At 45.4% G+C, this 13,747-nt stretch overlaps 1 protein-coding gene across 3 annotated transcripts in view; it reads left to right on the plus strand.

Moving 5' to 3' along the window:
* LOC124202823 (nucleolysin TIAR-like) overlaps positions 1 to 13,747 on the plus strand; it is a 58,059-nt gene that overhangs the window by 5,940 nt on the left and 38,372 nt on the right. For all 3 annotated transcript variants that reach the window (XM_046599264.1, XM_046599265.1, XM_046599266.1), the window contains exon 4: positions 4,819 to 4,914. In XM_046599264.1, the coding sequence (XP_046455220.1) occupies positions 4,819 to 4,914 (96 nt within the window). The remainder of the gene's footprint in view (positions 1 to 4,818; positions 4,915 to 13,747) is intronic.

A 13,747-nucleotide genomic window follows, 5' to 3' on the forward strand; every position in this document is an offset into this window, starting at 1 on the left:
CTGCTTTGTTGTCGGTTCGAGAAGGTCGAGGCCAAGGTCGATATATTGGACGGGTCTTGCCAGCTTCAGTTCGTGGCGAAGAACAAATATCTGACTCGTCTGTACCGGTCGGATGGCGACAAATTGCTCGGCGATAAAACAAAAAAGAGGCAAAAGAGAAAGAGAATGAAAGGAGATGAAAGAGAGGAATCATTCCGACAATTTTGAATTGATTTAAATTATTGTGCCCAAGCAGCCGCCATTTTTTTCCCCCCAATTTCAAAAAAAGCTTTTTGATGAAAATATTATATTTGTGCGTGTGTCTCTCTTTCTATCTGTGTGTGTGTGTCATGTCGAAGATGAGACTAGAAAGAAGAAGGAGGGAATTGTTCTTCCCCTCTTCTTTTTCTCCTCCTTCGTTCCCCAACTCCTTCAATTATCGATTATTCAAATCTAATGGCCACACACTCGACAGACTGTAACATCCTCGAGGAATGAATAAGGATGTATGTGTGTGTGTGTGGGTGTACACTATTTTATTTTATTTTTTCCCTTTTCTTTTCACTACCACCACCACTACTACTACCGCCATTTATTCTTTTATTTCGCCGGGGTCTACCCTACTACACTACTATTCCTCATTAAATATTTATACGTTGATCTGCGCGTCCTCTTGAAGACCCTTCGAGCGTCTGCCCGTCCCCGATATTTATATTCGTTTCTCTTTTTTTTTCGTCTTTTATTTATTTGGTCTTATTTTTTCTCCTACCCCACCACAATTACCCTGTTTTTATTTTGTTTATTTTTTCTCTCTCATCTTCTATTTGCGCCATTTCCGCGTTTTTTTTTTACTTGTCTCGTATCGTTGAAATTCATTTACAAAGTATGAGCAGATATTTTGTTTGTTGTTGATTTTTTATTTTTCACGGTACGAAAAATGAAGGAAAGAACGAAAACGACGTCGTCGTCGTCTACATTTTCCAGTTTTCTCTTGTTTTGATGAACGAGTTTTTTTCGAGCGAGATTGTTGTGATTTTTGACAGGTTTCCGTGTATTCAGGAAATCAAAGTTGTCCGAGTTGCTCTTCTCTACCTGCTCCCCCTTACCCCAATTTTCGAATAGTTGGATTATTATTATATTTTTTTTTCTCTTTTTTACACTATTTTTTTTTGTTGTTGTTGTGTGTGTGTTGCGTCGACTTGATCACTTGATGGCGTGATGGGAGGGGCGCAATCTGCTGTTATTCCTTTCGGCTCTTTTTGTTGTTGTAGGTTTTTTTTTCTTTTTCACCTTTTCCTTATTTTTTTTTGAAGGGGGAATTTTATTTTCATTATTTGAATACGAATTCTAATAATATTTCGTAGGACGGCGCACCATTTCTAGATTGGTCGTCATCTCGTGAACGGTTCAATTGACGGTGCGATGGCAAAGTCATGTCCTCCTGCACCAAGTGGGAATCGTGTTGGCGTTGTAGGAAAAAGTCTAGAAAGCGTAAGGAAGCGAAAGAGAGAGAGAGAGAGACGAGAGGGCAGAAAGCAGAAGCAGAAAGGCAATGAAGAGAATTGTCGATGAGAGATATCCTCCTCCGGGATCGTACCGAGAGAGAAGAGTCAGAGTCGAAATTCTGATCTTGAATATTGAAGGAATCCCTAATGTCAAGCTATACATAGGAAAGAAGAAGAAGAAGAAAAGAAGTAGGAGAGAGAGATCTTTCTCTCTTCCACTTGCACTTTGGCATCGGGTAGCGAACGGAGCTCGAAATCCTTGTATATTGCATAGGGCCGGGGCCGCATACGGGAAGTAAGTTTTGAGATTCGAGACGGAAGCACTCTCCAGTACGTCACAACATGAAACTGAATATTTCAGTAGGGTCGCTGTTCGTCGGCAGCAGGAGAGCTGCGCCGGGGCCCTCGGTAATTCCAGGCTCTCCTGGAATCAAATAAGAAATAAGAAATGCGCGTCTCTCTCTCTCTTCGACTTTTTATATATAGTATGCCTTCAGTCTTATACGACTTGGTACGGGGCCCTGTATAATATACGTTTCGGCGTTTGTCGGTAAGCAGAGAAGCTTTTATTTATTTATTTGTATATTTTTATCTCGAGATCCATTGACTTGATTGTAGAGTTGAGTTAGTGCTGGGTCAATGGCGGCCGAGTTCAATGTATTTTTCCTTTTTTCTTCTTGACTTTGTGTGTGGAAATAAGAGGCCGTAAAATACGCCGATAGATGGCGGTGTAAACGCATTGGCTCTTGGTTTGATTCGTGTTCAGGATCGCTTCATCTTTAATGGTCGATGGGGAAAAAGTTGCCGAATCAAGTCTTAATACTCTTCTTTTTTCCTTTTGGTTTATTGAGTTTTGCTTTAATACGAATACGGTGGAGTTTGCTTCGTCGTGAATCGCTCTGACCAGTTGATTCGTGTCGTGAATGAAACATATCAATGTCCTCTCGTTCTTTTTTTTCTTTCTCTTGAGCTCGAGAGATTAAATAATGGAACAAAAGAAAGAAAAAAGGAAAAAGAGAGAAGCTCAAGGAAAGAAAAGAGAGAGACAGAGAACCTGTTGATAAGTTTGTCGTTGGCGACGTCGGCGGCCACAATTTTCCACGGGTTATTGGACAAAGATGGTGAAGGGCACAAGATAAAAGAGGCTCTCCGTCATGACCGTTGGTCGTGGTCGCGGTGGTGGTGACTAGAACCTTTTTTCAAATATAAATAAATAAAAATAGGAGCCGCTAAGAGAGGGGGTGCGGGAGCGGGACAGATGGCCGGACTCTCAAAAAGGGGAGAAGAAAGAGGCGGCAACTACCCGTGTGCCGTCACTTTTGCCTGTGCAGTGTGATCCTTCACCTAAAGGAGAGAGAGAGAGAACATTCACGCCCTTATCCGTATCATCTGGCAGCGCTGTGTTATTACCCTACCGTAATTTGGCGCCTTCCCTCCTTCTTCGCCACCTCCACCACCACCACCACCGGTTCAATGGATGATGAATTATTTAAACGTCCTCCCACTGCACCTTATCCCTACCCCACCCTCTTCCACTCCTCCCTTCACCTTTTTAGTGCGAGATCGATACAACAAAGTGTGCCGGAAAGAAGAAGATGAAGAAGAGGAAGAAGAAGAAAAACGGGAGTTTTTTGGGCGGGGATTATGAACGTTAGATGGTGGGGGGGGGGAGGGAGGATGGGAGAGAGCAGGTTGTCGTCGTCGTGAGAGCAGAGAGAGTTTAGCGCCGCGTCGATCGTTTGCATTGGCCAGCGTCTGCCAAAGGTGAAAGTTGTTGTATAATATCGCATCGTTTCCCCCCCACCCGACCGCCCCAAAGTTGGACAGGCTTTTACTTCATTTAATAGCAACAGACGACGGACGGACGGACCCACTTGATGTTTGTTGCTGCTGCCGTGTGTGGGAATCTTGTCAGGTGGACGTCGCGTACAACTTTAGTGGTCTGCGGACCCTTTCCTCGCAAGAATCATGGGCGACAAACTCTTTTTTTCTTTATTTATTTCTCTCTTTCTCTCTCGCAAGTCTGTCCGTTTCGGAAAATAGCCAAAATACCCGGAATGTTTCACTATATCGATTATTAATGGTGTATATATATCTCGCTGCTCGCCATGTTGTCTCACCCCTCCGGCCGGATGAAAGGGGGGAGATTTTTGTTTCCGATTCAATTCCCCACAGGTCCGAGAAATATCGTTTTGGGTCGTCAGAAATGGTTTGATTCATTTTCTTTGGATCATGTCTTTCTCTCTCTAGTGTGTATGTGTGTGTGTGTAAGGATCGGGAAGGAAAATGCAATTTACACGCATGATCCATTCAGCTCCATTTCCGGACTAAGACTCGACTCCCTCCGTGCCGTCGCCGTTCTTTTATTTATTTTTTTGTTTTTTCGAGTCGCCGAGGGGAGGACCAAAACCAATGGGGGGTTGTATAAAACTGGTTCTAAAAAAGAAAAGAAAAGAAAAAAAGTAGAAGAGGATTTGGTGTTGCCTCTTTTTTCTTTTTTTGACAACGTCTTTTGGCGCCCCCCTTTTGCCAACAGCTGGTCGGCTACTGGCGTCCCTTCTAACAACGTCACGGGGTATATATTTATATATATATACGAGGTATATATTGTCTTGATCAGAAGCTATCGTCCAGCCTTTGTGACGGATCAATTTCGGTAGCGGCTTGATCCATCTTGCTCTCTCTCGCTTTATACCTTCTCTCTCTCTCTCTCCTCCATGTCCACCAGGCCCCTTTCCATGTCTCTCTCTCTCTCTCTCAAGGGTCGTTTCCTCCCAAAACCCCCGATGGATCAGTTGGAAGGTACAACAACGTCCGCACTGTATACCCGGCGACAACGACTAAATATATATATATATACGTACATATACCAACACCACCAGGAGCCCAGGAGCCCATCTAGCCTCGGCTGGTATTGAATCCGTAACATACGTAATAGTCTTGATCCTGGCGAAACCCAAGCTGCACCTTCCCTTTTTCTCATCAAGTCAATTCCCTCCCCCCTACCTCCTACCACCTACCACCACCTCCTCATCCTCCTCCTCCCCGTCGCTTGATATAAACGTACGACCCCCCCGGAATCGGACCGGACCTGGGCTTGTGTGTGTGTGCGTGGCCGTCGCCATTTTGTGTATCCGGATATGCGCGTATGTCGGAAATGGAGACGGAGGTCTAGAAAAGAAAAGATAAAAGCAAAAAAAAGGGGGGAGAAGGAGGGAGATTAATGTTGCGAGCTGCTTTTATTGCTCATCTCTCTCGTAAACATGATGATGATGATGATGATGTTTTTTTTTTACTTAATTTATTTATTTTCTTTTTTCTTTTTGGTTGGCAGCCTGGACACGAGCCGTACTGTTTTGTCGAGTTTGCCGAACATCATTCAGCCGCCGCCGCTTTGGCCGCCATGAACAAGCGCAACTGCATGGGAAGGGTAAGTCATTCTTCTTTTATTATTTTCCTTTTTTTTGTGTGATTATTTGGATTGTTTCTCTGCGGCTCATCTGCAGCGACGACGTCGTGAAATGATGATGGCCTACTCCTCCGCAACAAAAAATTGTTGGAAGAGTAGTGACACAAGTGTGTTTGTCGTGTCAGTCCTTTTATTTGCTTTTCTTGTTTTGTTCTTCTTCTTTTTGGCCGTTTTTTTGTTTTTTGTTTTTTTACGAGACGTTGTCGTTTGTTGTTGCCATTGGTCCGGGTAACAACGGGGCCCGCGCACAGACTCTGCAAACCGAGTTCTCATTAGCGCTAATGCTAAGTGGGCAATCATAATCATCATAATAACATGAACCGCAGACGGTTGACAGGTTCACTCGTCTCTCTCTCCCTGTCTCTCCCTCCATCCGCATCGCTATGCAAATCAGTGGAGCGGGATGACATATTTTTGATTCAATATTCACTGCACACATTACACGCAGTGGCTTATACATGTGTGTATATCTATATAATTAGCTTTATAAGATGTACATAATGTAGAAACACACACAAACACAAACAGAGAGAGAGAGAGTGTGCGCATTCCTTTCTCTCAAAAGTGGAGGATGCAGCGCTGGGATCCGGTTCGGTTGCACAGTTTCCGGGGGACGCGCCACCCCGACACAGACCCGTTGCGACTGTCCACAAATAATCTCGAATGCATTATCTCGTTCAATTAAGGCTTTCTCCCTTGTTGATTGTGTGACAAACACAAATCCCCGAGACTGTATAGCGGAAAGCGGAGGAGGAAAGAAAAAAGAAATTGAGTTTTGGCCTTTTATTTTATTATTTTGTTTCTATTCCGGGCCGGCAGAGAGTCAGGCAGTCGGATAGACGGACATGGGAGGGGGGTATTTATGTTACATGTTAAATTCGATCTATTATTCACGACGATATGACAATGTCGACCGTTGTTGTCCGTCCCCCTTCCCCCCACGCTCTGTATAGCGTCGCTGACGTTGATTAGCGTCGGCGGATGGATCCCTCCAATGCGGATGTTGTATTTCAGGGGCTGGCTGGCCCATCTGCGTTTTCGGGCCGGCCAAAGTTTTGGAGGGGGGTTCTCTCTAATCAAGTCGTAACATGGTAGGGGGCAGCACGGCAAACTGGTGGCAAAGTCCGCGTTGGATGTTGTTGTTGTTACAAGTCGAAGCGATGGAGAGAGAGAGTTTGGGATGGATGTTGTTATTGTTGTTGATGATGATTCCTTTGGCCAATCTTTTCCATTGGCCGCCGGCTCTCTCCTAACTACTAATACTACGGCCCACAATGGTCGCTTCTGGACATTGTGTGTGTGTGTGTGTGTGTCTGGTGTTTGGGCAAAAGAAACACAAGTGATCTATCTCTCCTCATCGACGGAGAGAATGCGGCCGGGGGTCCGCCTCTCTTCCGTTTTTTTTTTTTTTTTCTTTTCCGTCCTGGATCCCTCCGGCTGGGCGGAATGTGTGATTGAGCTCAAGTCGAGCGAAAAGCTTCGTGGTGGTAGTTGGTGCCCACTGCTCTCGCAACTACACCCAAGTTTTGTTCTGCGTAGTGACTCGACTTTGATCAAAGGCGGAATGACGACAGAGTCACGCAGGCAACTAACGACTAACGACAAAGGAATGGAATAGAAGAAGAGCTAGCGCAAAAGGGACAGATAAATCATACAATCACTGGGGAACGAACGAGAGAGAGAACGAGAGAGAGAGAGGCGGGGGAGTAGATTATTGCCCGCTGGGCCGGCCGTCTTTGTCGGCATCCGTTTCCAGTTCATTTCCATGATTTATAGGGGCGCAATCTTTCTCCATAATGTCACTGGGACACAAAAACTTGTGTGTGTGTCTCCTTGTTTTTGGGTTGCGTCTTGTTGCGGCCAAATGCGAATTCATTTACGCGGCCATTTGTCAACCGGAACAATCTTTTGTTCTTCTTCTCGATTGGATGAGGAAAAAAAGAAAGAAAGAATTGTGTTTGCTTTATTTTTTCCTTTATGTTGTAAAAGAAAAAATCTAAGCGAGGCTCTTAGTTTGTCCAGTTGTGGGTGCCGCATGGCTCCCGGCCGCCGCCGGCCGTTATGACTCTTTGTCACGCTTGATTCAACGATTACCACTTTGGCACCGAAAACTTTCGGCCCCCCAACTCGGATTGAGCTGGCCAGCACACACACACACACAAACACACCTGAATACTAATAATAAAAAAGCAAAAAGAGAACAGGAAAAATATAGAGGGAAAATGGCACTTTTTTTCTTGTCCAGTCGTAAAATCTCGAGGGGGGTATATATATATGAGTTGGGAGTTTGGGTTTTTCGGTTCGTCCCCTACACACATACACACACACACACAACTTTTGATATTTGATTCTTTTTTATTGGCCGGACCCCCTGAAAGTTTTCGGCGATCCGGCCAGCACACACACACACACACACGGAACATCATCATAAGAGTTTATAACCTCTCGGCGCGTAACCCTTGCGTGTGTGTTGCTACCTCTCCTCTTTGCCCACTTATCCCCCCCCTCCCACCCATTCCCACGGTCGAGCAAAAGTAAAAGGAAAACATGGCCAAGGATTTTTAGGTGAACGAAGCATCTTTACATTTTTATTTGATTTTGATTTTTTCTCTCGACTCGCCCAAAGTCTCGCCGGAAACAAAAGCAAATTATTTTGTGTTGTTGTTTCTGCTGTTGTTGTGTGATGTCCTTTATTTTCCTTTTAATTCTCTGTGTGGCTTGTGTTGTTTACTTTGATAAATCGGAAATAATCGGCTTAGGGGTTCTTCTTCCCTAAGACTGCAAACGTCATGTTCAATACTACTGGAGGACGAAACTGGAGAGCATAGTTTTGGGTTTTGTTGGGTCTTTCTGCGCTCCTCATTTTTCCTTTTTCTTTTTCCGGATGGGACTTTCTCTCTCCGCGGGATTTTCTCCATTTTCGGCGACTTGCGGCTTGCGGCCGAGACGTCGTCGTCGACTGACCTCTTTAGATGTTACAAAGTTGGACCCCCCCACAAAAAAAAAGTCTAGGCCCATTCGTGAGTGGAGAGTTTAAAAAGCTCTAAGAATAAACAAAAAAAGAGGCCATCGATCGTCTTGGGGTTGCTGGTGGTGAGGAGGGAGAAGAGGAGGAGGAGGCGAGCTTGTTAACTAAAGGTTCGATAGACGGACGCATGGAATAAAGACTGGCTTTTTATGGATGTTGTCGTTGTCGTAACTTTTGATTATCTACTGGCGAGAGAGAAAGAGAGAGAGAGTAGAGTAGAGTAGTCGAGTACAGTATGTGGATAGTGGAGAATAAGGCAACACACGCGCGGGACTATATATGCATGGCGGTCGTTTACTTTCATTAAGACGCCAATGGCGGGGTTTTTGGCCTTCTTTGGTGGTGGGGGGTTTTGCTTTTGCTTTACTTCCCTCCTCATCCTCCTTCTCGCCGGCTTTGGATACGCCGCGACGGTTTGACTTGTTTTTCCTATCGCCAAAGTCTTCCGGCATCCGCTTTTCCTAAACACACACACAGAGCACAGCACAAAACCGAAAAGGTTAAGTGTAGAATTGAATCAAAGCGGAGGAGAGCGCACCCCGCCAGCCAGCCAAAGCGTCTTAATGAACCGTCGTATAACTTTCCCCCCCGAACATTTTCCAACTGTCAAAACGCAACGGAGGATTTTGTTGAGACTTTCTCTCTCTTTGGTTTTTCCTTCCTTTTGGCCGCCCCCCGCCGTTTTTGAAACATTGAAATCCGACCGAAATGCGTCGTGTGTTGACTTTTGACGGTCTTATCTCGACTGCGCAGTCCAAACCCGCCCGTCTATTCGCCCCACCACCCCTCTGGCCGTCGTTGTCGTCGTCAAATCGAATTCATTGTGTCCCTCCTTTGGGGTCTGGCGTTGAGGAAAGACGACAAACGGACTCTGACGACAGCCTGTCGTCTTCTCTTTCTTTATTCGTTTTTTTTTCTTTCTCTGTGTATGTACGTCGTCCCCCTTTTTGCGCCCAACGACATTTGGATAACACAACATGTCACGGGGGTGGGGGGGGAGAGCAAAGTCGGACGTCTCTCTGAATCAGCATTGCAGAGACCTCGGGGTCCTGGGCTTTTCTCTCTCTTGTGTGTGTGTATCTATGCCGTCCGTCCGGTCAAACATCAACAACATTATCCGCTTGTTATTTTGGGTTGCCCGGTTTGAATCTCCCGTCATTGTCTTAAAATAAGAAGGAGGGGGTGGGGGTTGGGCGAAAGTAGATGGAATGAGAATGGCCAGGGATCGTATAACTTGACTTTTGCCTCGAGAAACAAATCAGAATCAGAAATGAAAAAGGCAAACCGAATAAAACACTATTGAAAAGGCAAAGAAAAGCAACAACAACAATAACAACAACGACGACGACGACGACGAAAGCTAAACCTTTTTTTCTTCTTTTCTTTTTGGGCCTTTTTTTTTTCTTTTTGGCTATTTACCATGGGCTTCATGTTTCGAGGCCCTTGATAGTCTTATCTCTTTTGTAAGTTGTGTCTGTCTGTCATCTCTTGTGTATTTGGTAGATGGGAGGGGGTAGAAGAGTGGGGGGAATCGTATTTTTCTTTATTGTATCATCATCGTGCCGAAAAGGAAAGGAGAGACTCTATTTGAAACAGGAGAAAAGAAGAAGGAAAAAGAAAAAGGGAATGTCGAGATAGATAGATAGAATGAGGGTCAAGTTGCCATCAACCCAAAATATAGTTACGTTTTTGGGGGATGTGTCTTTTATTCAACCGTTGCCAATTAGCCTCTGCCCGTCTGGATAGATCCGTCTGTTACAGTTTTCTGTCTGACGTCGTCTACGAGCCGAGAGAAGTTGCCAGACGAGAGAGATGAGGAAGTAGAAGAAGAAGAAGCTCGGGATAGTCAACGCTCGAGTCGAAAAAAAAGAAGAAATACGGAGAAAGGAGTATGTGTGTGTAATCTAATGAACTGGCGGGCAGAGTGAGAGACCCCGTGATGTGCACTAAAGAACACGGTGAGCGAAGGCCGCTGGGAGCGAATGCAACGCGTGTATGTGTGTGTGTGTATGTACGGTCGTTGTCGTATTATATAAAGTTTGATGATGGTCCTCCTCTCGGCGTTTGGGGCGGTAGGGTGGGTCATTTGGATGATGGCGAAAGTGGAATATGTGGGGGAGAGAAAAAAAAGGAGGAAGAAGAAAAAGTGAAAGAAGACGAGACAAGTGGGAGAAGAGGGGAACTAGGAGGAACGGATGGCTCGGGTTCCTTTTCCGGCATGTCTTCTCTCTTCTCTCTCTTTGGTTGATTCGATTCCGGTCGAGAGGACTTGTGTCTTTCTCATCTTTTTTTTTTTTCCTTTTCTCTTTGGTTCTCCTTCGTCTTCTTATCTCGTAATGATGACTGCCTCTTTTCCGCGTTCCGGCTTTTCATCCTCTGAATCTCTGAGCTCCGGGATTTATTTATCTAGTTGTCTTTCTCTCTCTGTCTCCCTTTGAAGAAAATGATGACGGACCGTCGGCGACCCACCCGTCGAATGTCAAGTCAACTCGAACCCCCCTCCGTCTCCAAAGTCTTGTTTGTTTGTTCAACCAAAAACACATTGTGTGTGTGGATGTGGGGCTCGTTGTTTTTCTATTCTTCTCGCCCAGCTCGGTCTGGCCCAGCACGGCCGTCTGGCTTGGTCCAGCTAGTGGGGGCTACTTGATGACCATCCGCGGGTCCCTAGGATCCGCTAGGATCAAGGAGGAAACGTTTGCCCGAGTTATACGTTCCCATTCCGGATGACTCCAATATGAGTTTATACCTGGCGCGTGTGTGTGGTGTTGCCACTGTCTATATTGGGCCGGGATGAAATCCCCCAAAGTGTCATCCATTTTGCCCGTCCTCTCTCTCTCTCTCTCTCTGGCGCACATTCTCCTTTCCTGTTTGAGAATTTTCCAGCTTGTCTGTTTATTTATTTATTGATGTATGGATGGATGAAGTAGGTGGCCCCGTTAAAGGTGGGCGCCTCAGCAGTGGTAGTAGAGGTACCACGGCGAGCATCTAACGCAATCAGTCGTCTCTGTCTCTCTTTACCTACACTCTACACGTCGCACGTCACGAGAATAATCTTCAACCTCCTCTCCCTCCCACCGAAAGGAAAAAAAGTAAAATAAAATAAGAAAAAAGAATAAAAAATAAGAGAGAGAGAGAGATGCTGCAGTTGTGACTCGTGCGCACATTTCCGGTGGGTCCTCTCACTTTCCGCCATCTCTTGTGTGTGTTAAAGTTGTAAGCTACCGTGCCACTCTGCTTGATGAGACTGGATCAAGTTAACCTTCTTCTTCTTCTCTTTCCTTTTTTCTCTACTTCTTCTTCTTCTTCTTCCTCCTTTCTCTCCCCCACTCATCTCTCTTGTGTGTGTGTGTGTTGCTCACATGGCTCTTTTTTATTTCGAGATGATATTAGACCCTTGAGCTCTTCTCGTTAACTACTTGACTCGCAACGGCAATAAGAACAAAGACAAGATGATGATGTACTTACTCTATGTACATTTCATTTCATTTTCAAAACATTTCGACGTGAATGCACCAGTCGCGGTGCTGCTGCTGCACCAGTCGGGGAGGAATAAAGAAAGAAGAGGAAAGTCTGAACAGGGAGGGAGGGTTGCGTCTTGCAAGCCGGGACCGTCGGGATAAAGTTTTGGGACGTAACTGGCCAACGAGAAACTACACAAGTTGATTATCGTATCGTTTCTAATGGCATCGAGCTGCCTTGCACACATCTTCTGCAAGAGATAGAGTCAGAGACGGTTAAACATGGGATTAGATTGGGCTGTGCCGTTCACTTGGACCCCCCTCCAGTCTAACTATTACCCCCGATGGAACCTTTTTTTTTTTTTTTCTTAAGCTGCTCGGTTCATCCCGTATTGATCACACGTCCAAGGTTCGCTCTCGACTGTCTCTCGCTGGATATCTCTTGTTTTTTTTTCTTCTTGTGCTCAGATGGCCCCTTCGCAAGTTGGGTCGACATTCCTAATTGAGTTTGAAGATGTATTCAAAGAGCATCGCATCTTTTCCCATGCAATTTCTGGCGTTCACCAAGTATCCAGCGTACACTACGCAAGACTCTCTCTCCCGTCTATCATTTGAATAATGGAACTTATTCAAATTCGATAGGACATGATGTCAGAAACTCATCGGTTCAAAAGAAATACCCCGCACACAGTTCAGTTGAACTTGAGTTTGTTCTTTGAATTGACAATGGAGAATGGCAACAATTGAATCAACCAAAGCCTCTTTTTTCTTTTCTTTTTCTTCTTCTATGGAACGGGGGGAGGAAGTTTTGTTGTTTGGCGTTGCGCCACGGTTTCATTCGTTTCAATGCGCCTCTTTCATCCTCCACCCACGCATACACACACACGCGGAGGAAAAATGATATGGCCATTTATTTCGTCGACCTACCACTTTATTTGTCTTTTGATTTACTTTGGTCCCGAAATTGGGTCAACGTTGCCATCGGTTTGCGTTTAGTTTTTTTTTTTTTCCCTGATGGTTTCTATTTTTGGTTTCTTCTACCACTACATCCTCCATGCAGATATTCGATCCCCGATTATTTTTCGTGTGTTTTCCAAGGCGTGCATTTGATTTCGCCTTCGTTAACCGGCTTTGCTGGCGTCCCAATTAAGAGGGAATATACAAGAGCGCGATCCTTTTCATTTGGCCAGAAAAGGGAGTTTCATAATGAAGACTTGAGGCGTTGATGAGCCTCTTGATCGGTTCGCTTGTTGGGACGTTGGGGCCATTATCGATTTCTACCACGGTGTGTGTGTGTGGTTCCTCTCTGCTTTGAACGCTGAGGCTGCGAGGGCCTCCTCCCCAGTAGCAATTTGTGCGGAACAGCCGGTCATGGAAGAGCTCGACTCGACTGGAGAGTAGAAGTAGACGAATATTTTCAGCCCCAGAGGTGGGTAAGGGTTTATTTTTTTGGAGAGGCGCGTGTTCTCTCAATTGTGTGTGTTGCGTTGCGTGTCTTCGTTGTGTGTGCGCCGTGTATGCGCGCGCGCGCCTGTCTGTCTCTCTCTCTCTTCCCCCCTCTCTTTGTTGTGTAACCCTCCAGGTAGGTGAGGTTATTATATCCTTGTTGAAGATCGATATACTTTGTGTACAAGAGTCTATATATCTATCTGCTCTGCTACCACTACACCGTGCCGTAGTGGAAAATAGAGAAATCTGTTTTCCGGTTGGAATTAATGGAGCGATGGACTGCCGCATACTACTCTGATACTCTCTGCTTCCTATTCCCTTCGTTCCTATCTCTCTCCCTCTTTCTTTCTCTTGAGATTCTTCTTGAGATATTGGTCGGTACGTTTTGAGTCTCTCATCAATTTTGAATTGTGTTGCGGAATGAGAGAGAGAGAGAATGCAGCCGACCGTTTCTTTTCTTGTCTCTTTCTAATCGCTAGCCCAAGAAGAAGAAGAAGAAGTGGAACGGATGATGACGACGGTCGTTGAGGCACCACCAACCCCTCCCTCGCCCATTCACCCAGCGTTACTTACGTACTTCTAGTAGTTGTCTTTGAGCGATACATCAGCAGGGTCCGGGGCAGAAACGATGATGGTGCAAGAAGTATTTGTTGTTGTGTTTTCATATGACATTTGCTTGATATATTGAAAGATGGGAAAAGGCAGAGAGAGACTGCGTCCTCTGCTGCTGCTGCTGCTGCTGCTGCTGGTAGAGAAGAGATCCATCACTCTGAATTATCGCCAGCAACCCGCGCCTTGTATCCGGGACTAGTAGAAGCAGCAGCAGCTATGGAGAGTAACAGCCTGGCTAAAAGCCTCA

Source organism: Daphnia pulex, chromosome 9, assembly GCF_021134715.1.
Source record: "Daphnia pulex isolate KAP4 chromosome 9, ASM2113471v1".
NCBI lineage: Eukaryota > Metazoa > Arthropoda > Branchiopoda > Diplostraca > Daphniidae > Daphnia > Daphnia pulex.